At 38.9% G+C, this 25,218-nt stretch overlaps 1 protein-coding gene across 1 annotated transcript in view; it reads right to left on the minus strand.

Annotated features, from left to right (window-relative positions):
* The window catches only part of LOC122817051 (bactericidal permeability-increasing protein-like), a 505,866-nt gene extending 481,159 nt beyond the window's left edge, over nt 1-24,707 (minus strand). The window contains exon 1 of the mRNA XM_044090193.1: nt 24,523-24,707. Within this exon, the coding sequence (XP_043946128.1) occupies nt 24,523-24,634 (112 nt within the window). The 5' untranslated portion in view covers nt 24,635-24,707. The remainder of the gene's footprint in view (nt 1-24,522) is intronic.
* Between the last annotated feature and the right edge of the window lie 511 nt (nt 24,708-25,218).

Consider the following 25,218-nt stretch of genomic DNA (forward strand, 5'->3'; position numbering starts at 1 on the left):
GTCCCGGCCTGGGCACTGGTGCCAGGTGCACTCGTCAGCTGAGGTGGGAGAGGTGGGTCTGATGGAACCCGCCTTTCCTGTTGTCCTATGTTTAGCAGTATTGTATGGTATTTTGGGTTAGTAACAAACAACACCATTCAAAATTAGTTGTAACAGCATGCATCAGTATTCCCATTAACCAAACACACATGAATTCCGAACATTGAGCAGCAAGCATAACACATGCATATTTAGAACAACAGTGGACATTCCAACAGCATGCAGAGTTGATTGGTGGCAACAGGCCATCAGGTTTGGATATGTGAACAGGGCACATGCATCAATGTACATGTAGATATGTATAAACCAACAGGACAAATGTCCATGGGAATTAATTGTGAATACACATATCCAGTTTGGTGTGGAATGGCATCATTTGTGAAAATAAGGTAGGGTGGAGAAATATTACATTAACAACTTAAACTACCTATACATATACTGTACATTCCTAGTAGATGCAGATATATATCCCCTACATGTATTATACAGTTTCTTGTATGTAACCTTAGGAATGTTGGTGATGGGGATATTACTGCTACATTAATATACATTCCATTTTTATTCATATATGTTCATATCTGGCTGTGTTCAGATAAAGCTTCCTGCTAGATTTGATTTATATGGGTCTAGACAACTGTGGATGTTCAACATTTCATACAACCATACTATCTCCATAATGCAAGGGTACAGCAACATATCCAAATTGTGGGACGGACACAGTCCAGGTTCTGTACTTTATTAAAGACATTTCACTCTTTGGTTGTGGCTGTCTCATTCATTTCATTATGTAGTGAATGCAGTATACCTTTATTCCAGACTTATTACCGCTTTCTTAGTAGTTTCATACTCTCTTTTTCACACTCTCTCACTTATTTTATATTTACATTTCAGGATAGCACTTAATTCTAGGCTTTATTAACATTTATTACTGGGTTACAACAATCCTTTCCAGTTGACTCACATATTTCATATGGCAGAATTTACAAGGATGTATTCGACAGTTGTCTATCCTTTGTTGATTGATTACAACACTCATTTTCAGGCTGAAGCAGTTATCTGATATTACAATACAGGTGGAAACTCTATTTGAGACTTGTTTAATCTTTATTACTGGATTGCAATACTCTTTTCCAGGCTGCATCACTTATCTAATCTTACAATACTAGCAGAATCTTTCTTCTAGGCTTATTTCACCTTTATTACTGGGTTACAACACTGAACTCTTTTACAAGCTGTTCCACTTATATTCTATAACAATACCAGCAGAATAATTGCTAACCTGCCTGGTGGCGCAACCTCGCCAGCCTATCAGCATAGGCTTGCTGATTCATGGAACGAACACCTGCAGCTGTAATATAAATGAAGGAATATTGTAACATACCTATCCATACTATAGGCTAGGATAGCATTTTTCTTACATATTTAATTACATGGATACTTACTCAGTAGTGGGGCATTGGGCATTTGGCGGGCATCCTGGATCCATCGGTTCAGTTGGTCCTGTTTTCATCACTTCAGGTCCGCATGGTGGTGACGGATCTGTTCGCCAGTCCTCGGAATGCCTGTGGCACTGGTGAGATCATGTGCCAACCGGTTCCACTCCTCTGCCTTATACGCTCCCCATTGAACCTGGCCCTGCATGAGTTACGCTTCATGATCATGGACTAGGAGCCAAACCATATATTTTGACTCCTCAACACCCCACCTTTGTGCTCTAAAGTGATTTCCCTCTCCTGCACCTGCCATCCTGACTGCAAATGGGTACCACAATCAGTTATGTTGTGTATTCCCGCCTATGGGGCTTATATATGCCGGTTTTCCCGCATTTATCTGTGATTGGCCATTTTGGATATTTGTTTGCTTACAGCAAACCTGCTTTGTCATGGTTATATTTTCATTCATTCCTATATGTATGGTAATACTGTATTCCTCAGTACAACTGTCATGGCTTAGTGGTTCAGTACTTTGACTATGGTGCACAGTATGCTGGGTTTGATCCTTGCCATTGCTTTTTTATTTTACTACTGTCTAGACAGGCTAGTAGGTGTGTCTGTGTAAAGGCGACTTTGCTACAGCTTGCCCAACGTTGCCCGATGGTCAGCTGGTTGGCGCGCTGCGCAGCTCAGCGCAAATGGCTTACGCTGGGTAACACGCTATTTAGCCATAAGCACTCATATTAAGCTTGTTAAAGTGCCGCTCAGCTACGGGCACTCATATTAAGCTTGTTAAAGTGCCGCTCAGCTACGGGCACTTATATTAAGCTTGTTAAAGCACTGCTCAGCTACGGGCACTCATATTAAGCTTGTTAAAGCGCTGCTGAGCTACGGGCAATTATGATCCTTTTTATATATACATCATATAGGTTTTGTTCAAAAATACATGGGCCATTTCATTACATTTTACTTAAATTAAATTTATATATATCGGGGAATTGTTTCATACTTATTTAAAGAAAAATGGAGTGGGATGTTGTGGGGCTTGAACCGTGACTACCTATTCTTTGGACAACGTCTCTACCGCTACACTATTGCTACTTTGCTTAATTTGCATATGTAGATCTTATATGCTTTTCAATGTCATATCTGCTAACTGTGGTTGGGCGAAGGGCATACCCGTGCAAACGAGCGCAAATGCGGGTAAACATTTTGGAAATTATAAAAAAAAAAGGAAACTGCTATTTTTACATTTTACATATTTTCAGTAGGGTTTATTTAGTCTGTGGGGATGTGTGGTGTTGTGTTCCTTGACATTTCAGCAGACTCGCTCGTGGATGTTTACTTTTGGGATGCTGACTCTTCTGGGGGTGTGTCCCTTTGCTGTACTTGGCAATCGGACACGCCCCTTACTTTCCTACACGGACCGTGTTAGACAGCATGCCCTCATGAATATGCATGGCATGCTGATGTCATACCATTCAACTGCAGCCTCCGAGTAAGACATATTAAGTCTTACACGGAGGTTTCGTGAATCCGGCCCATTGGCTTTTCCATTGCCTGAAATCCTACCCTATAAAAACAGTGTAGGCATAAAAAATGCCCTAAACTTCTTTTCAAATCCCACCATGTCAGAGGGGCTAGAGATGATAATCTGGCTTATTTTTAGTTCCCAGAAGAACCAAAAACATTAGACTGAATCTGGTTGTCAGTGGTCTAAACTAACACATACCCAAAGAAAGTTCTCGATAGTAATTTTTTGGCTCTTCTTTTGCTGCTTGTCAAAAGGAGACTGGATGTATGCTGTAGACTTCCAGGATACCTGTCCCCACAAATGATAACTGCTAGTCAAGGAGTTTCTTCATTTATTGCCAATTTCAGGTACTTCCACCTGGTCTCACCTTAGCCCTCAATATGTTTACCAAATGCTTATTTGCTGTTTCGGTGAACTAGAGGTTACAAGGGGTCAAGCTGTTTCCTTAATTTGATAATGGGCTTTTTACTGGATCTGCTTTACAGAAAATGGTGACAACATGGGAATGCCTACTACAGCTATTCCAGTCCTTGTGAATTACAGCTGGTACCACAAAGTACAAGAAGGAAAAGCGCAGACTCTCAAGTTCTTAGGGTATGCACTGAACATTTTGTTTCCAAGGCCAGTCTTCCTCCATACAAGATTCATTTAATAGATAAGGTTGCAGCACCTTCACTGCCACAGAGATTCAGTATCCCTTTGACTTAAGATACTGGGCTTGATGGCAGTTGTAATTTACTTTCCCAAGGAAGATTTCAGCTGTTGATTTTACAGTGGACACTGAGGCACAGTTGTGTCAGTCTACAGACATCTTTACCAATCAGATCAGGATTTCTAAAGTATGCAGAGCACACTTTCAATGGTGGCTTTGCACTTTCATCTTACTCTGTTAAGTCCTTTTTCACTTCCTTCTCTTGCAGTTGCTGTCACCATAGGCACATCTGCCTTGGGGTAGGGGAAAATTATCAAAGACAGATAGTACAAAGTACATGCTCACAACTGGAAGCCAGTCTGCACGTTAACATTTTGGAGGTGAGTATGGCTCTCTTCACACTGTAGGCTTTTCCTGACTGTCTTCAATAAGGTACAATTGCTATTCCATTGGCTATCATGATGGTGGCATGGTACAAATTTAAAAAGCAGGGAATAAGTCATTGTCAACTGTGTGTGAAGATGCCACAAGAGTATGGGGATGGACTATGTTTATCAGTGTCTTCCTGATATCCACCCATGCTCTTGGGAAGCCAGCTCTGTCATGGACAGGCCAAACCATTGCTTGCTGATGCTATATGAGTAGTCCCCCAGACTGTCAGTAACACACAAAATCTCCTCTTGCTGAATGAAGCTTTATTTCAGCCTATTAGCATATTCAAGAAATACCAAATGCAGTAATAATGCAGATGCTTTCCAATTAATAACCACTTAATTCCCATTCCAGGGCAACACACCAGATAGATAATCTTGTTCAAAATTGGCTTACAAGATTACTTTATGCTCTCCTATTTCTACTGTTACTGAATTTTGTTTAGAAAGGCCTGAAGAACAGGTCCAAAGTCATTCTTGTTTCATTGTTTTGGCCTTGACAGCCACAATTTCTCCTGCTTTGGCTTCATCTTCTGGATCTGTATTCCCATTGACTTACTGCAGAAGGCTTAATAAAAGGAAAACAGGTAAATGGAATTTGTTTTCCATTTGGGCTTCCTGCAAGAGATTAGATCCTTTTTCATTGCCAGTGCCACTTTCTTTCGATTACCTATCCCAGATTTTTGGCACATGCCTCAGCTGCTCTGCTGTTAAGATTAATCTTTCTCTCATTTCTAATCTCTATCAGGTGCTGCACAATTTTTCTTTTGCTTCCTTAAAGGTTTTTAAGGTGGATACTTTAGGAGTATATTCCAAATCAGACATCCAGTCAAGGAATTAACTCCCCTTCAGAACTTAAATTTTTTGCTGAAAAGACTAACCGGCCTACGTTTTCAGTCAGCCTCTAAAATAGACTTGAAATATTTATCTTCGAAAATTTATTCTTGGCATCATTACTTCTGCTAGAAGGATTTCAGAATTAAAAGTCTTGTGTGCAGAACCTCTTTGTTTGGTGTTTTCTCTGTTTCTGTGTGCAAACCCACAGGGAGAACTTAGAATCAGCCTATACATTTATTAGTATTCCTTCCAAATTATTCCAGTAAATCTACACTATATGGATGTGCAAATGAAGCTGATAGTTTATGCAGCTGTAACAAACTTCATAAGAAAAAAATGTAGTTATTTCTTTATACACTTCAAATAAATTGGGATCTAAAATAATCAAAATGATTTTGTTAAGGTGGCCTTTGAAATGTAAAAACAAAGATGTGCTTGTTTCTGAAGTGCATTCAGCAAGAACAAAGGCTACGTCACAGATATTTTTCAGAAATGCATCTTTAAATAATATTTACAAGTCTTGCGAGCCCCTCTGCCCCCTTTAGTAATGGGTGGTAACACTAACTCTAATGCTGCCCCTTTCCCCAGAGAGAGAGAAAGAAAGGGAGAGATTTATTTCTGATGCTGTGTCATCCTCATTTAGGTATTCTCTGATAAACTTTTACCCAGCCTGAACAGCAGTTATATACCAATCCTTTATATAAGCCAATCTGCACTTGAAGTAAGAGCAACTGAAGCTGGATAATTTGCCAGGATACCCTGTTTAAATAAGAGTATAAACTGCCTTTGTAAAATGTATTAAAAATAATTATTCTTTTATTTCTAATAATATTATTTTAATGAATTTGGGAGTGAAAAAGGATAAACATGCCATTAATTAATTAGTGATGGAAGATACGGATTTTGTAACTGAAGCAGAATATTTTGAGGGGAAACGAATTTGAAAGTCAGAGTTGAGATACCATAATAGGTTCATAGGTTCATAGGTTCATACTAGGCTATCTGCCCTAGGGCATTTATAAGCCTAGCCAGAATGTGTTTGGCTTTCGCCACCCATTTTAAATTTATTTTGTATGCCCTTTTTCGAGGTTAGTATACTGTGCCTCTGTCTAACAGTGACAAAGAAGTGATACCCGGGGTAAACCTACGATCTCCCATCCACTCATCAAGATTCCTCTTGAACAGAGTCAATGAGGGACTCTGCCTAACCTGGACTGGGATTTTATTCCAGAGTGAAGGGAGCCTCTGGGTTATGAATCTGTCCCTCCAGCATGTCCTATTTATTTCAGTGCTGAGGTTCAAGTCTCTCGAGTGTGTAGCTCGATGGGATTTGGATTTTCTGAGGTGCAGCATGTCCATTAATTCCTGGTTGGACATGGCTTTATATGTCAGGCACAGATCGCCTCTGAACAGGCGGTATGCCACTGAGTAGAGCTGGAGTTTCTTTAACCGGGCAGCATATGGCATCTGTTTGAGCCCTTTGATCCTCTTGGTGAGGTACTTTTGGGGTCTTTCCAGTTGCTGCAGGTGTCTGGTAAGGTACATCCCAAAAGGGGCATTGTACTCAATTATGGGCCTGATGAGGGATGAGTAAAGAGGCACGATGACCTCCCCTGATCTAGATGTGAATCCCTTCATGATTAGGTGGGCTATATAAAATGTTTTTCTAACCACTTTGGCCACGTGGTTGTCAAATGAGAGATTGCTATCAACTTGGGTCCCCAGGTCCCTAATTACTTCTTCTGTACTTAATGGATTACCACCTATGTGGTAATTTGTGGGCACTTTGTTTTTGCCAAAGGGATGACTATACACTTTTGGCATTTAGCTTGAGGCCATGGCTCTGGCACCAGTTGTCTGTTTCTATGAGGCCCTTTTGGAGGATGCTTGTGTCGGCTGGAGAGTTGATTATGGCGCCCAGTTTGCAGTCATCTGCGAACTTAGTCAGCCACAGTCCTTCCGTGTTGGCCTGTACCTCCGAGAAATATATACCGAACAAGAGAGGTCCCAGGACTGAGCCTTGTGGGACACCACTTGTAACTGGTTTGGAGTCTGACATGGCTCCAGCAATTCTAACCATGTGGGTTCTGTCCTTGAGCCAGTTTGCAATCCATCTAGTGACATAGGGGTTTATATTTAAGCTGGTGAGCTTATCTATAATGCCCGAGTGGGGTATTGTAATACCCAGCATTCACCCCCAAGGGAAGGTAACAAGGTAGTGAAAATGGATGGGAATGAGGTGACCCCAGCACAGAAGCAATATGAACCAGGTTATGTAGTCTGAAGGTAATGCTTGATGTCCAAGTCAGTAATGATTAAGGTTTTCATTTGTTAGGAAATAGAGCAAATGTTGTGGAAGCTGCAGAAATCAGGCAGACAAACTGATGGTTGCAAGAAGAGCAACATTTGTGGAACAAGATTATTTAGAAGTGGCTTTAAAGAACAATCCTTGATTTGTGAATTTGATAAGTAAGTGTAAGCATAAAGAACTGCCATTTAAGTTGCTGTTCCCTCAATATTAAACTTATTTGGGATTGGAACATTATTAATGTGCATCAGTTCTGCGCAGGTGATGGAGAACATAAAAAGCTTCCATAGACAAATGACACAATTAAAAATGAACAAATGGAAAGGGATTTGCTGAGCTGTGTGATACTGATACATCTGGAGAAACAGAAGATGACTGGGAGGAAAAATTGTGTTCAGCAAAGAAGATTGTCCTGTTTGCAATAGTTAGTCCTGGTATTTTAGATAGACTGAGGAGTTTTGACATGAGTAGGTAATTGGAAGGAAATGAAAGTCAGTGAATTGTGATATATTGAATAAGATGTGGCAATAAAGATACAGATGTTGGCAACGTCCCAAGTAGGGGACGATAGAAATTTTATGTTGCTCTACTCTTTCTTCATTGTTATATCAAGGCCAGTTGTTTTCTTCTTGTATGTGTTTTTTTTTCCTTTGGTTGACTTATTGTGGCATGAGTAATCAAAAAACAGGCTCAGGTATTCTCTTCTTCTCCCTCAGCACAGGCCTTTAGCCATTCCCCCTGTTTTAGACATTGTGGATGATGTGTTTTCAGAGTCAAGCTTGACCCCTGACTCCTTGCCTCCGGCTCCCAGTAAGCCAGACAGATATTACAGAGTCCCCGACTCACATACACTTTTATTTACAAACCCTGCTGCTGATCCTGAAACTATTTCACAGGGTCCAAAGGGAGTTAAGGCCTCAACAGCAAAATCCCTACCCCCTCTGACAGAGATTCCAGGGCACTGGACATATGGGGAAAAAAGGTTTATACATCTACAACCTTGGCAATCAGGGCCTTAAATTGTCAATTTCATATGCTTAAGTACCAACAACATGTTATGGGATTGCTGAAACAGAAAATTATGTTGATTTCAGAATGTGCAGAAAATAAAGAATTGCAGGAATTATTGCATGCAGCTGAACAAGTTGGAAAGCATACTTTGCAATGTGGTTTTGATTCGTTAGAGGCCTCCTGCAGGGCCACAGTTACTGGATCTGTGATTAGGAGGCATGCCTGGTTAAAGGAACAAAATTTGCCTGATCATGTTAAAGCTAAATTGTTAGATGCTCCTTTACAGCACAATTCTCTGTTTGGTATTAAGGCAGAAGAGGTTTTAAAGAAAATGGAAGACAAAACTAAGTCTATGCAAACTGTTAAAGATTTCTTATAAGTGCAACCACCTAGATTCAGTAGACACTGGCCTACAAAAAATTGGTCCTTTCCTGTGTCAGACAGAGCACAAAGGGGCAAATTCAGACGCCCTAAGGGTTCCAGGTACCTGGCTCAAGACTCATACAAGTCAAAGCAATGGGGCACATCCACCTCCAAATCTGGAGGAGATAAAGCACAAACCTACAGAAAGCAATCTCAATGACTTCCCTCTGCCTACACCAAGCACTTATCTTTTGGCAGCACCCATAGGGGGAAAATTAGCACTTTTTGCTCAAAATTGGCAGTTAATAACCCAGGACAAGTGGGTACTAAACATCGTATCACAGGGATACAGATTCCATTTCCACACTCTGCCAATGACAAATGGTTGGCCAGATCTGCCAAAAAATCAATGGGCAGAAGCACAGAAACAGGTTACGTCCCTCATGGATATGGGGGCCATTCAGACAGTACCAGACCAGGAAAAAGGACAAGGTTTTTACTCAAGACTGTTCTTGGTACCCAGAAAGGACAAGGCCTGGTGGCCAATACTGGATTTATCGATTTTAAACACATACCTGGACATTCCAAAATTCAAAATGCTCACTTTTCAGCAGCTGGGCAAGAATGCTTGGCTGGTGACTTTAGACCTGAAAGAGGCATACCTGCATGTACCAATAAGACAGGCGTGCAGAAGATACCTCAGATTCAAGGCTGGCTTAATACATTACTAATTCTCTGCACTGCCCTTTGACTTATCTACTGCGCCCAGGGTCTTTACAAAGTGCCTGGCACCAGTAATTGCATTTTGCAGACAAAAAGTATACAAATATACCCTTACTTGGACGACTGTCTCATTCAAGCAGAGAACAAGGACACTCTTCTACGACACCTGGCATTTGTGAAAAGGCTTCTAACATGCCTAGGGTACACACTAAATGAAAAGAAATCACAACTGGTACCCTCTCAAAAGATAACATTCTTGGGTGCAAGCTTGAATACAACTGCCCAGATGGCTTACCTCACACCAGACAAACAAAGGCAACTGACTACTTACTTCAAACTGATGGCAACAAAAACCCAGTCTTCTGCAAGACAAATTCTGCAGGCTGTGGGATTCATGGCATCCTGCATCCTACTAATTCCATATGCAAGACTGCATATGAGGAAACTTCAATGGTACCTAAAAAGTTTATGGAGTCAACATTCACACAGTCTGGAAACAATGATTCCTCTCATTCCCTGCCTGCAACAGGAGTTTCTATGGTGGACAAAGGCCTGTCACCAAAACATGGGACGACCCTTCACTCTACCCCCTGCCAGTCAAACTTTAACAACAGACACTTCAGATTATGCCTGGGGGGCCAACATGGCAGGAAAATGCATTCAGGGCATATGGGCACCAAATCAAATGCATCTACATTTCATCCAGAAAGAGATGCTAGCTGTTTAAAATGCCCTAACAGCCTTCAAGGACTTGCTTCATCCAGGACAACTACTGATAAAGACGGACAACACCACAATCATGTGGTATATAAACAAGCAAGGGGGCACACACTCTTACCCCCTTTGCAGATTAGCCATGGCACTGTGGAACACAGCTTTGACCTACCAAATACATCTACAAGCTCAATTCCTGACAGAAAAACAAAACACTCTGATGGGGGAGCCCAGATATAGATCTATTTGCCTCTCCACAAAATTATCAACTGAAAAAATTCTGCACAAGGACTTATCACAGACAAGCATGGGAAGTGGATGCCCTATCCTTCAGTTGGAAAAACCAATGAGTTTACGGCTTTCCTTCTCTGCCTCTTCTACCCAAGGTCCTCCTAAAGGTCAGACAAGAGAAGCCAAAGATGATATTAATTGCCCTGGACTGGCCCCACCAATACTGGTACCCAATGCTAAGAAATGTCTCAATACCCAGCTTGGACCTTGCCTCAAAAACCACAACTACTGTCCCAACAAAACAATCAGATCCTGCACAATCAACTACAGACTCTGAACCAGGCAGCATGGCTAATCCTGTAATCATACAAATGACACCTCTCAGTAAAGCAGTGATGGATGTTATTTTGGAAGCCAGAAGGCCCAGTACTAGAAAATCTTATGCTGACAAATGGAAGAGATTCTGTGTTTGGAATCAAGCACAAGGAACTGATACAGCAGAACCACAGATTCCTCAGATATTGCAATACTTAACTGAGATGCTTGACAAAGGCCTATCTTTCTCATCAATCAAAATCCATGCCTCTGCCATTTCACCTCATTACAATACAGAGCCACCAATCTTTTCACATCCTTTACTAAAGCAGTATCTTAGAGGAGCCAAAAATTTAAGGCCTCCTAGAAGATCACCATTACCTGCATGGGACCTCAGTTATGTGTTGGAAAAGCTCACCCTGCCTCCATTTGAACCAGCTGCTACCACTGATATAAAGTTCTTATCATAAAAGACAGCTCTGCTACTAGCAATTACTTCAGCAAGAAGAGTTTCAGAGCTACAGGCCCTCATGGCTGTAGAGCCTTTTATCATATTTTACCCAGACAGGGTGTCTCTGAGGACAAATCCTACTTTTATGCCTATGGTCATTTCCAGTGTGGCTCTTAAACAAACAATTCATCTGCCAACTTTTTATCCAAATCCCCAGAACAAAGGGGAAAGAATTCTGCATTCCTTGGACGTACACAGGCAGCTAAGATTCTACTTGAGCAGGACTAAAGCTGTAAGAAAAACTGAGCAATTGCTAGTGTCATATGCTGCAGGATCAGAAGGAAAGGCTATTTCAAAGCAGACAATTTCAAAGTGGATAAGCTATTGCATCCGTTTCTGCTACTTGCACCATGGCAAACCTGTGCCCAAGGGCATTAGGTCTCATTCCACCAGAGCTGCAGCTACTTCAGCAGCCTTTCTCAGAGGAGTACCAACCAAGAACATTCTAGAGGCTGCTACATGGAGTTCTGTTCACACCTTTACAAAGCATTACCATTTGCCTCTAAGTCCAGGGCAGGCTTTGCCACTGCAGTTCTGCAGGACCTTATAGCCTCACCTAATGCTGTTTAGCTCCAGCCTCCCAACCATAGCTTTGGGATTCTACCCAAATATAATGACTGCAACAGTGAAACACGAAGAACATAGTACAGTTGTGTACACTTACCATAAATGTAGATGTTCGAGTGTATTCACTGTTGCAGTCCAGGTTACCCTCCCGCCATCCCCCTGACATTCTACAGTTTCTCTTTCCTTCTCTATCTTCTACAACTTATGTGGTGTATTTGCTTGTAGATGAAGGTAAAGTTTATATTGATGCATGTATATTTATAAATATATATAATATTGCTACCTTTTTTGGGGCACCTGACATCGGAGGCAAGAAAAACTAAAGAAAATGGTGTTGGCTGCATGTTTTATACCCCTGACGACCTGACGTCATGGAAGAGAAGACAGCAACCGACGCAGGACCCAAGACTTTGGAATTCAGGCTGAGTGAGGGCAACCTGCCAGCAGATTACCCAAATGTAATGACTGCAACAGTGAATACACTCGAGCATCTACATTTATGGTAAGTGTACACAACTGTACTTTCTAATGTTGCCCCAAAATAAAAGGTTGTCTGTTATTATTTTGTATAACCAAGTCGGCTATAATAGTACTTAGGGAAGTTCAGCCATGTATGAGTAGGAATATGGCACAATACGGGAGATAAATGCACTGCATCATGTAGAAATGTATGGAACACAAGGCAGAACTCATCTGAAAATGATGAAACTGGGCTGAGATCTATACATGAAAATGTATTTGCCTCATAAAATTTAACTTGAATGCAGCTTATACTGGCACATGATGATGTTAAGCGAAGAGGCTGATTTGCACGACATGAAAAAATGAAATAACGTGAAAAAAGAGTATTTGTTCACAAGACATTGAAATATGAAACAGAAGCACATTTGATTGTGATTAGTTTTGTTTATTTAGAGGAAAAGGTGGCAAAAGTTATTTTGCTGATATCGCTTATGTTAGAGTAAAGTAGTATAGTTACTTTCAAGCCTGTAATATATATTTGCTTTTGTGTCATAAAATGCCATAGAACATGTTTTGGACTTTTAAAATCTTTTTATTTCTTTCTTCTTTTATTTAAATTTCTTTCTTCATCTATTTAAATTTATTTAAATTTATTAACCAGGGTACAGCATTGATCACAAATAACCAGTTTCAGTCTCATCCCAGGAAAGCATTAAAAGTTTGGCAATTACAGAAATATATTTCAAGAGATAAGGTATACATAATCATCCAATTGTTGAGAATACGCAGGAATTATACACAGTAGTAGAGAACACACATATTATGCAGTTTCTGTAGAGTCATATAGACAGGTGAACAGATTTATAAAATATGCATTGTACTGTTATATACATTTCTATGCAAATTAATTTATCTTTTAACAGATTAACAGATTATATAGATGGCAGAGATTGCTTACAATTCAGACTTAGAGTTTGAAGTACTTTATCAGTATATTAGCATGACACACGATTTTAAGTAGATGGGTTAAAGCAGAGGGAAGAGGGAACATGTCAATAAGGAATTCATGAGTATTTATTGCATGATATTTTCAATGGGCGATAGTGTAAAAATATTTACCAAAAGCCACTTTCATCGGCCAGCAATGAAAGGTTTTTTGCAGTGGGACAAGCCCCTTCTGCACCTGCCACCCACATCTCCTCTATTTATAGATACCAACTCCATGACAACTTCAAATTAAAGGGTGGCTGCGGAAGACATCTGAGTGGGTGGGGCCAACAGGAAGGCGTGGGCACAACAGGAAGGGGGAGAGCTATGCTCAAAACCACAAAAATTGGGACTTTAGTTAATACGCTGTCCTGGGTGCCAAACCATCATTATGAGAGTCCAAGCACGACAAAATGAAGTGGAGAAGAAAAAAAAATATTTCAATGCATTGGCTACATGACAGCTTACCTACTATCTAGATGGATAGAAAAAGGTTGTGAGGCATGAAAAAATAAATTACTTTTTAAATACATTACTGGGATGCCAGTCAAAATCAAGTATAAAAAAACAAGCAGCACTCAACTCAAACCATTTCTTGCACTACAGTTCTAATTATAATTTATATTCAGCTTTATAAAAGTACCAAGTAACATGCTAAAACTAGCAATCTCTGTGATACCGATTACCCCCACTTTTAAAAATGTTTCTTATTCAAAAAGACCTGCTGCATTACAACAACTATCTACTTGTTTCATGAGTAAAACATGATCAAAGTAAAAAACGAATAGCAAGCAACAAACAAGCTCAAGATAAATTGCTTAAAGGATTACTGCACAGGTTATGGACCACATATGATAGATTGGCATTCTGTTTAGTTTAAGGGTAAAGCCTGCAAAGATGACTGCAAGTCTCCAACCAATGTAATGAGCTTCTGAAAATATTGTAATCCTGCCTTTTATTACAAATACTGTCATATGCATTTCAATACCTAAGGCTTATACATTATCTAGTTATGTAAATATTCTCTGCATGGCAACAACAAAAAGGCTTTCAATGTTGATAATTTTTAACAGTATGCTTATTAAAGCTTACTTGCATCTTACACTCTCAGACAAGCTTACCTGATGGTCATTAAAGCATTACTACTTAAACACAGAGCAACAGGCACAGCAACAACATGCATTTTCTGAATAATAAGACGCATAAATCTACAGTATAAAAATATGACAGAAAACCAGAACATTCTGAAAAATCAAGGACAGATAAAAAGCCACTGTAGTACTTGTGTCTACCTTGGATGTGGGATACTCTGCACACTTACACTCCTGTCACCATACACTAACTGCTCCTTGCCTTGCTTGGATGCATCCAGAGTCACTACATGGTGGAGTGGGGTACAACAAGTATGTCACAATTTGAAATGTCTCTGGCTGACAGTGATGGCCCTGACACATTTGTCATACATCTCAACCTCAGAGCAAGAAATCTGGAAAAAGCCATAAATAGTAGTGAGACACAGGCCCAAAAATAAGGACAATTTTTAAATATTACTCTTATAAACTTAGAAAGATAATAGAATAGTAGGTCTTGCATTAGTATCAATTTTCTGAAGGGTATGAAATCTGAAACTCAAAGGTCTGTCATTATTTCCTAACTTCAATCTTTAATGATTTGACACTAATTTGTCAGAAAACCACAATTTTATGAAAAACGGACCAAAAATGTGATGCAAAAATATAAAATAGCCACACAGTACAGCTGGGAACCTGTCAAAGAAGGGACACTTTTCTAATATTAGTACTATTAAGTTGAGTAGCTGACAAAATAAGAGAATCTATATGTATTTCTAAAATAAAATATATCCGTAACTCTGATCATTACAATTATTTATTAACTGTAAACCCTCCACGTTTCTTCCAAAATTGCCATTTTGCAGAGGGATTATTAGGGGGAGAGCAACATTTTCTGCCAAAATCATGAACAGTTGAGAGGTTTGGATATGCCTAATTCTATAAAGCGATTTATTTGTGCATACCTCTCAACCTGTTAATGCAGGAAATCTGGACAAAGCCAAATATATTGGGGGAACAAACAAAAAGTACTAAAATAGCTCTTGTATAAACTTAGACAGTTGATAGAATAACAGGTCTTGCTTTAGCATGCATTTTTCTGAAGGGTATGAAGTCTGAAACTCAATGTCTGTCATTATTAAGTGACTTCATTCCCAAGTGATTTGCCAGGAAACTACAAATTGTATGAGAAATAAACCAAAAATAAGAAGCAAAAATCTATTCATTCCGCAAAAATCTGGACAATTGAGAGGTATAGTTCAGCTGGGAGAACTGTGCAGCAGAAGTCCTACATGACGGACTTAGCTCCCTAGGTGTTGACAATAAGTACCCTTCCCCCCAAAAAAATGAAGATCTAAGAGAAGTGATTGCTTCAATCTGGCTTCATCACTTTCAGTAGTATTCAGGCTCAATCAGTGAAAATATTCAGTAACAAAAAAGTTTGTGCTTGTAGACAGCTGATTTAACTGATTCCTAACCGAACACATCCAACCAAGGACTGGTAGGGGGCATACCTGAGCTGATCAGAAAATCAATAAACATCTTCCTGATTGTATTAAATCATATTCCTTGTATAATACAATACAGTTGCTAGAGAGCATTTTAAATTTATTGTTTTGAACGTTTTTCCAGTAAACAATGAAACAAAATGCATGCACCAATAATGATAAAAATGCCAAATTCAGAACATTTCCATCATAAAAGTCTATTCAAACTTCTACAATCCACCAGTATCAGTAAATATGCACAATCTCTGCAGAAGTAAAAGTCATCTAAATAATTCCACATTAAAGAGATCTGTAACTAATAAAGAGGTTGCTGCTAGCAAACAACTTTATATTTCATTGTTTCATCTACAAATAAAGTGCCTGTTGCCCTTGAGGAATAAATTGCCTATGTTACATTAAAAAATGATAAGCTAGTAATACTGCAATAAGGAATGGATGGCAAACTAATAACAGGTTCATAGCTACTAAGTATCTCCACCAAATAGGACATTCTCAGGACTGCAGCATCCACCCCCTTTAAAAGTACAACAGAATACAGTATCAACAATGCATCTAAATAATGTGGAAGTAGAACTCACAGCCTTCTGCATCAAAAGCAAGTATTTAACCTGTTATGCTATTAACAATGCAAGTAAGCTCAGCATAAGCAGCACTAAAGTTTTCTTCCCCTGAAGCTCTCAGCTCCTTGTAAAATCAACTCGACACTCAACTGTATCTCTCAACTTTGCAGCACAAGAAATCTGGAAAAAGCCAAAATTTATTGGGGGGGGGCAAAAGCCCCCAAATTAGGGACACATATTACATTGCTTGTATAATCATGGAAAGTTGCTAGAATAAAATGTTGTGTTTGTTTGTTTGTTTGTGTCTTTCGACTTTTCCTGGTTAGGGGTTGCCACAGCGGGACTCCAGTCCGCTAATGATTGGTAGTTGATTTTTACGTGCCGAGTTACCAGCCCTGATGCACAACCTTCAATGAAGGTACGCCCATTCACGCATGTCTCCATGCAGAAGATGGTCTAGCTGAGAATCGAACTGGACAGCGTCTTACTGTGAGGCGACAACGCTACCGCAACACCACCACAGTGGATTACCACCATGCATTTCACTGCCAAGGCTTGAACCCAGGACCCTGTCCACTATAGTCATAGGTACATACCATACAACTATGCCAAATCAGCTGTTTCTTGAAAGTGAGAAAGACTGAAACTTAAATGGCCATCATTTAGTGAATACATTTCTCACCATAGCTCTCAACCTCTTAGCACAAAACACCTGGACAAAGCCAATAATGAGGGAATACAGCCCCAAAAATAGGGACAATTTTCAAATATTGATCTTATAAACCTGCAAAATTGCTAGAATAAAAGGTTTTGTGTTACTGTGTATTCTCTGAAGAATATGAAGTCTGAAATTCAAATGCCTGTTATTATTTAGTGAATTCAATACTTCACTGATTACAAAAATCCAGAAAACCACAGATTTTATGAGGAACAGACCAGAACAAAAATATGAGACAAAAATCTGAACAGTTTTCACAAGTGGTGGTGGTTAGGGAATTCATTCCCTTGCTACCTGTACCCAAGGTACAGAGCTTGGGCCTGAGTAACTCTAGCCACCAGGTATATTTAACTGGGGCGTTACACACACACACACACACACACACACACACACACACACACACACACACACACACACACACACACACACACACTCTGTATATTCCCTTGCAGCGAGAGCACCAAATACACCCGTACCTGTATATTCCCTTGCAGTGAGAGAGCCAAATAAACCAGTATCTGTAAATTCCCTTGCAGCAGCATCTGAACCAAATTCCCTTTCCCTTGCAGTGAGAGCACCAAATACACCAGTATCTGTATATTCCCTTTCCGTTGCAGCAACTTCTGAACCCAATTCCCTTGCAGCGAAAACGCCAAATACAAATTCTCTTCCCAGGAGCCAATCAGTTGCTATCCTTCCACGTACATGACTGCAGACATTGCAGTCAATCTCTTTCCAGTCTATATGGTTACAAATCGCATAGACTTCTGGGCTTTTCTACACTGATGCCTTCTCTTCATAATCCGGACTGGTTAAATGGCATACAGAAACCCGCTGAGCATGCATGCGCAGTTCCTGGACTCGCAGCTAATTATTTTACAATTCTGTTTTCTTTAATTTTACAGCTGGCAGGGGCTACAGTCCAATAGCACGAGCCACCCCTGCATGACTGCACAACACTGAAGAATGGGCAACAGTTACTACTCACTGAAAGTGTCTTTCAACAAAATCTCCCTCATGCTATTGTTAGTTGGTGAAACAGGAACTGACTTATACTCACGTTCCCTAAGCGGGAGTTAAATATTTTCAAGACAAAAATAAAAACAGGATGTGTTAGAAAAGGGTACAAGGGAAGTAGGGGATGAATTACCCTAGTATGGCATAATAATAATAATTTAGTTTCATTCAAAATAATTTTTTTGAAAGGTGACGGATACTTTTTTGAGAGAGGACAAAATTCCATGTTTAATGACAGCTGATGATTTGCAACACATACAAATAAACTGTTAAGTTAGCACGTTATATATGCTTTAAAGTTTTTTTTCTTGAATTTTAAATTATCTTGGTTAGGGCCAGTTAGCAAATATCTGTGTTACACTCTTTAACTGCCGAGGGGTTAAATCAGCTTTTCTCTTCAGTTTTACAGCAAAGGAGGACAGCTGCATTAGCCTGTCTACCCTTTGACAGGAGTCAAGCATTATACACTGACATGGAAAAAAATTGTACGTATTAAATAATCTGGCTTCAGAACTGTTAACTACTTTCTTCATGTACTCAGTTATCAAAACTTCATTTTAGGGCATCTACAATAAACCATTTAGATTTTGCTAGAAGAACATACCACAGACAGGTTAGAGGGACTGAATTCCACTTTCAACAAAATATATGTATACATTTTGTTGTGTGCCTGTGACTCAGTAAATATGTCATTAAAGACATTAAAAGTGTTGCTATTAGAAGGTATACTTGGCTCAGGTCTGAGGCCTATCCTGTGGATGTAAAGGCACAGCTATTAGATGATTCCTTGTTCACTGACACACTTTTCATTAAGCCAGCTGCTAACATTTTGGGAGATTTTGAAAGGAAAGGCATACCAGCTTAGCTGTTAAACAACATTTTAATGCTCTGACACCCTAATATTTGAAAAACTCTCCAAACAATAGTGCATTTTTACAGAAAGCAACCCCCAGCCTAAAAATAGCACAGAGGTAAACAATTTTCATCTTTATCTCCTGCTTCAGGTAAAAATATACCAGCAACAGAGATGATGGTGATCACCACACTCCTTGTCCACCAAGTACAGCATCCCTAGTTCTGCTTGGAGGCAGCCTATAATACTCTTTAGTAGTTTGTGAAATGATTACATCAGGCAAATGGGTACTTCAGACCATTTCAAAAGATGTTCCATACAATTTCAGCAGATACCATACACTTTTATTATTCCCCAGGCCCAACTCTGTAGTAGTTGTTTAGAACTGCAGGTGCTGGATAGAAGGTAATACAATGTGCTGTAGTCTAGGACTCTCAGATTAACAGAAACAGGCATATATTTGAGACTCTTTCTAGGCCCTGGGGAAAGATGGGGGAATTGAGACTTTTCAAATCTTATTGACATTCCTCTGACAACAACAACAACAAAAATGTTCAGAATGATAATTTTAATGACAGTATTTCCTTAGACAAAATAGAACTCATTCATGGTAACTCTGGATATAGATGATGCACACTTTCACATTTCTTTAAGGAATGTAAACAGAAAATATTTTTAATTCCATGTTACTTATTTTCACTTTGAGACTGTCACTCTCCCATTTTGTGTAAGAGTATTTACAAAGCATTTTGCTCCTGGATTTGCACATTTGAGAACAGTGCAGTTTACCATTTTCCTAAGTGATGTAACTGCTTGATAGTGGCTCACACCCAAGAGCTGCTACTTTGGCACCTACAGACAGTCATAACATTATTCAAGCATTTGGGCACAACTGAAAATTACAAGGATCTTTTCCAACAAACATGGCTTTGGAAGCAGTTATGGACTGTTCAAATGAAAGTGTTTCTGACCCAAGAAAGAGTGCATGAGGTACAGAATTTAACGAAAGATTTTTTTCAGTATCGGGAATCACCGCAGCACAGTACCTCAGAGCTGTGTGGCATATATCATTCTGCAGTTTTATGATCGTTTCCCTAGAAGATGTCACATGAAGGAGACACAGTAAATTCTGAAGAATATGTGGAACTTAGCCACAGACTTTAAAAGCTATGATTCCTTCACTGAACTCAGTTCCTTGTGGCAGGATCCTCTGAAATTAGCAAAGGGACTGCTACTTCCTCTTCACGGCCTCAAAGACATTTTAGAATAGATTTCTTAAATTACAAAAATTTCTCAAAACAAGGTTACTTGGTCCAACAGCAGCATCCTCTGTAAATCAGCCCTGAAGAAGATGAATGCAACTCCAAAAGGACGGGACACTTTTTAAGATAACTTTTGTTTATGATCACTGTAGATTATCACAGATCTTATAACAGAGACGTTGTACATCAGCCAGCAGAGAGGCACAGGGTCTTATCAAATATGCATGAATGTTATATTATTCTTGCTTTGGAACCTTCACTATGACATTATCCTTACTGAAGTTGCCTCCCAGGGTGACCGACTGTCTTAACTCATTCCTTTAGGAGTCAGTTGTGTACTTCTCAACTTTTTTTCTCTAGAATTCTGCATGAAGGTAAAAATAAGAGGGCGGGAGAGAACAAAGTCCCAAAACCAGGAATATATTTAAAGTATTACTCTAATTCACTTAAAACACTAATAGCACAATAAGTTTTGCCTCAATGTGCATTTTCATAATGGTAAAATGTATGAAAAGTTAATGTTCAGCATCATTGACTAACTGTAGTCCTCACTGATTTACAAGAAAATCAAAGATTTTTATGAGGGAAAGGTAAAAAAATATGACATAAAATCAGGGACATTTGAGATGTGAGATCAGATGTCTAACTGATAAATGGTAACTGAATCTTGGAGTTTATGGATTCATAGGTTCTTACCAAGCTTATGTCCAAAACAGACCATGAAGAAACTCAACTACATCACCCCCTACTGGTGAAAAACCAACAGTGCCCCTATTAAGCAAACTTTCTCCAAATATTCCAGGTGAAAATTTTGATTAGCTATCCAATCATCCAGATGGTCTTTAAAGGTTGCTAGTGAGGTATTCTGCTTTAGGGGTAAGGGTAGCCTTTTCAGAAAATGAAGTACATTGGGTTAGGTATCTGTTACACTATCTGGTCTTGATGTGATGGCATCGCTTTAAGTCTTTAGAGTGTTTGCTTTACCACTGGCTCTATTTAGGTGAAGGGGTTCAAAGAGTCCTGGGTCATATGTAGCATGGAATGCTAAGCAGAGATCACCCCTCAAGAGTCTGTATGACACTGAGTAAAGCAGCAGAGCTTTTATTCTAGCAGAGCAACTAGGGTTATTGAGACTTTAACATCTTTTTGGTGTGTACTTGTTGAGGTCTTTCAAGCTGATTTAGGTGCTTGGTGAGTTATGTGTCACAAGGTGCATTATATTCAATGATGGGGCTAATAAGCGATGAATAAAGTGGGATCGTAACTTCGGACCTTGAAGAGATAACACAAATGATAAACTGTGCAAAGTGGCAGGGTTTTCTAACCACCACAGACATGGTAATCAAAAGACAGTCTGTTATCAACACATGTACCCAAGTCCATGATGACTGCATCAGATTTGAGAGGAATGTTATCTATATGGTAAGTCGCAATGATGTTAGATTAACAAAGGAAAATATGATGTATTTCTTGGTGTTAAGGGCAAGACCATGATCAATATATCAAGCATGTGTTTTTTCTTCAACAAATCATAAAACTACATGCAATAACAAATGTGGAGTTATATGTTGTAGATCTGAATGTTCATGTTCTAATATTTTGCTCCCTGATTCAGCATGTGAACAGTGACCATGTGCACCTTCTATTATTTAATGTACACTTTCTATCCATTCCCATTGATTCAGAAAGTGCTTCTCATCGTCAAGTGGGACAAGCATGCCTAATTGCTGCAGCTCATTCTATTGCTGCAGATCATCATGCATTCACATTGACACCTCCGTAGGTGAGAAATTATTGACTTAGCAGTACAGCGAATGTCTATATCTGAGCCTGAAGTCTCTTGTTCTCTCAGCTTGGAAGATCAAGTACTAATTTTGAATAATAATCTGTTATTTTCAAAAATGACTATGTTTGTAAATGAACAGGCCGCGGTGGTGCAGCAGTTATCATTGTCCCCGCATAGTAAGAGGTTCTCCATTTTGATTCTCAGCTGCAGAGCCTTCTGTGTGGAGTCTTCATGTCCAACCTATGGTTGAGTGAGTTTTAAAGACATGCAGGTAGGTGTGTGCATGTGCGTGTGCCTTCTGTGAAGGTTGGGTGCCAGGCTGGCAACTTGACACCATAAAACTAAACTGCCAATCAATCTGTGTACCGGTGATCTGCTGTGGCGATGCCTAACCCAGAAAAGCTGAAATACATTGGTTTTTACTATCTTTGTAAATGAAACTAGAAGACATAATAAAAAAAAATCATGTCTTCAGTAGTTGAAGATACTGTGGTTCTGTCATAAGTACAAGGTCAAGATCCTTTATGCTGTCCAGATTTAAGACTGTTACATTGTTTCTGTCATCTTTTTGAAGCTAATCTTGTCTGTTCTTCACAGAAGTCTACATATTGCAGTTTTAGCATGCATCCTGGTTATTCCTCAGACAGCATAAAATCCTTCATTAAAACCTTCACTTAAAGGAGTTTTGCACTTGAGACCACCCTAATGACATCGTCAGGCATTTCAATAAGGTCAGTCAGGTGATGCCTCTAGTCATGTTTATATTTACTTTAATAATGGCAAAACCATGTTGTACACTATCTATTAGAGCTACCAACTTTATGCTTATAGTGAAGAGCAATGCACCTGTTGCTGGACAGGCATTCAGTTATCCCCTATACCCTGTTTTCATTCCATTTATGTCAGCTGTCATGCCTCCCCTTATAGGGCAAGGGCTGATTTGTGTCCTTGTACTTGGCATCCCCAGTATGGAGGTGAAACCTGCCATCATCTTGGCAGTTAAACAAGAGTACCCTCATTTCCACCCCAGTAATGATGGCATTATTAGTATGAATCTAACCCCTCCCTGGGCAGGAAAATATGATATACATCATGGCGGTGGATAGGGAGGTGAGCACTGTTCCTTCCCTATTTGTATACACAGTTCTGTGAACCCACAATTGAAGGCTACCACATTTTCAGCTTGCTGATCTGAAAACATCCTCCAAGACTTCCTCTTGCATTACCCACACCCCCTCTGAAGGATCATGGCCTTGGACAGTCCTGGTCTGTTCCCCTTTTGTCCAGGATAGACATACCCATGTTCCATTTGCCAACTCTAGCAAATGCACAACCTACTAATCAAACAGAAGTTACCTGGCCCATAGTCAGGACTTTATTCCTTTATACCAACATATACCTGTTCTTAGAATTTATAATTTTCATATTTCTATAACTATCTCAACAGCCAAGCAACATGAACTAAATTTCATGGCTTCTTATGAAAACTCACATGAGAACAAGTAAAAATGTTGCTGACAGTATATTGCTGGTTTGAGTAGTTCCTAAAATATTGTTAGCTGTTGACATAATTTTACAGAAATTAACAATTCTTAAAGTTCTTGTAACTTTTAAAATTCTATTAAGGATATTAATGAAATAAATCCTGCAACTGAAAAGAAAAGTTTATGTTGAATAGTGCTGTTGTTTAAATTTCTTTTGTAGTTTCACTCTAGACATATAAAAATTTGTTTGGATTAAGACATTATAATTCATTCACTTTGTCCAGAAGTACATGATGCAGCTATTAGAATTAGAAAGAATCATTGCGGAGCTCCTCTGAAGGCAGACTGCTGTTACAACATTTGTAGCACTGTATATTGTGCAACTACTCAGCCTAATGACTTTGTTTCTGACAATTGCGTAATGGTATCGGTTATTTATAAGTTTCATCTAAATTACTTCCTTAAAACTGAATTTGAGTAGATTGCTTGTACAAGGATAATGTAAAACCAGTGTCTTTTCCCTTCACATGATTGTCTTTATTTTGGCTTGTTTGGCTTAGTTGGTAATTATTTGAAAACTCACTTGTTCACTATTACAAGAGAGAACTCAATCACCTTTTTATGAGAAAAGAGGAAAACATTGAAAGATTTATTTGTACATAAAAAAAAAAAAATAAATAAATATATAACTTTCATTAAACCTGAGTTATACAAATACCTTTTACTCATCTATATGGCTGCCAGGAAAAATAATGTGTAAATACACTTGTTGCTGCACTATATACCTTTAAATGCATACTGTCTTTCCTGTTTCTGTATGGATATTGCCAGACAATAATGATAAACGCAATATAAAAACATATACTGAATCTAGTATTAACTAAAAGAAGAGATCAGTGTACAACAGTATAGTTGCTGACATTGTATAGCTTACACTTGGCTTTAATTGACCTACATGTTCAAAATCTATGAGCATCAAATCTGTATATAACTAGAGATGCTGACAAGCACTAGAAATATAAATTTGTTTGTCTTGACTGGAGATATATAATGACAGGATTATTAAACTATCAGGCATGAAGTGGCACTTAAAAGTGAATAAGCATACTGAACAGAAGAAAAAAAAAATAATTGCAAGAATCTTACCATAATCAAGACCATTATCTGTTATTCTTGCAACAAAGCCTGGATTGGTAGACAAAGCTGTGGCTTCATTGGCAGCTATAAGCCAAAATCCAAGAACCATCAACCAGAGCATTGTGCCTTTGCCAGGTTCAGTTTTACTACAGCTCCCAGATTCGTCAAGGTTGAATATTTTAAAGTAATGCTTCGGCTGTAACAGAACCAGCCTTTTCACAAAATAAAATCAGGAAGTGAAAAACGTTTCCCCATGAGCAAACAAAAAGAAGATAAGATGAAATGTAAACATACTGCATATTTCTGTGCTGTCTTTATGAGCTGTATATATATATACCTACATGACTGCTTTATTTTTCTTGGTCGCAGGTGTTATTTTTTTTAAGGAAAGTGACAAAGGAATTTTGGAACCTGCTTTTATGAATAAAATTGCAGTTTTGCAATAAAGTACAAGGAAGTAAAGTCAGATAATCTAGTTAAACCACATACTAAATTCTTGCTTTAGTTTTATATTATTTGACTCTGTTATGACTACAATGGATTTTGCAATCTGATTTACAGTTATCATAGTGTACAGATTAATTATTTAACTGAGAAAGTGTAGGTTCCGTAAACTTTGCTTTACAGTTTTGATTTAACTCTTTTGGGTTGATGAACATTTGTTTTTCAGCTACTTTTTTTCCCTTTAAAACTAGCAGTGGAGAG

This window comes from Protopterus annectens, chromosome 12.part0 (assembly GCF_019279795.1).
Source record: "Protopterus annectens isolate FY-2018-M chromosome 12.part0, PAN1.0, whole genome shotgun sequence".
NCBI classification, from domain to species: Eukaryota; Metazoa; Chordata; order Ceratodontiformes; family Protopteridae; genus Protopterus; species Protopterus annectens.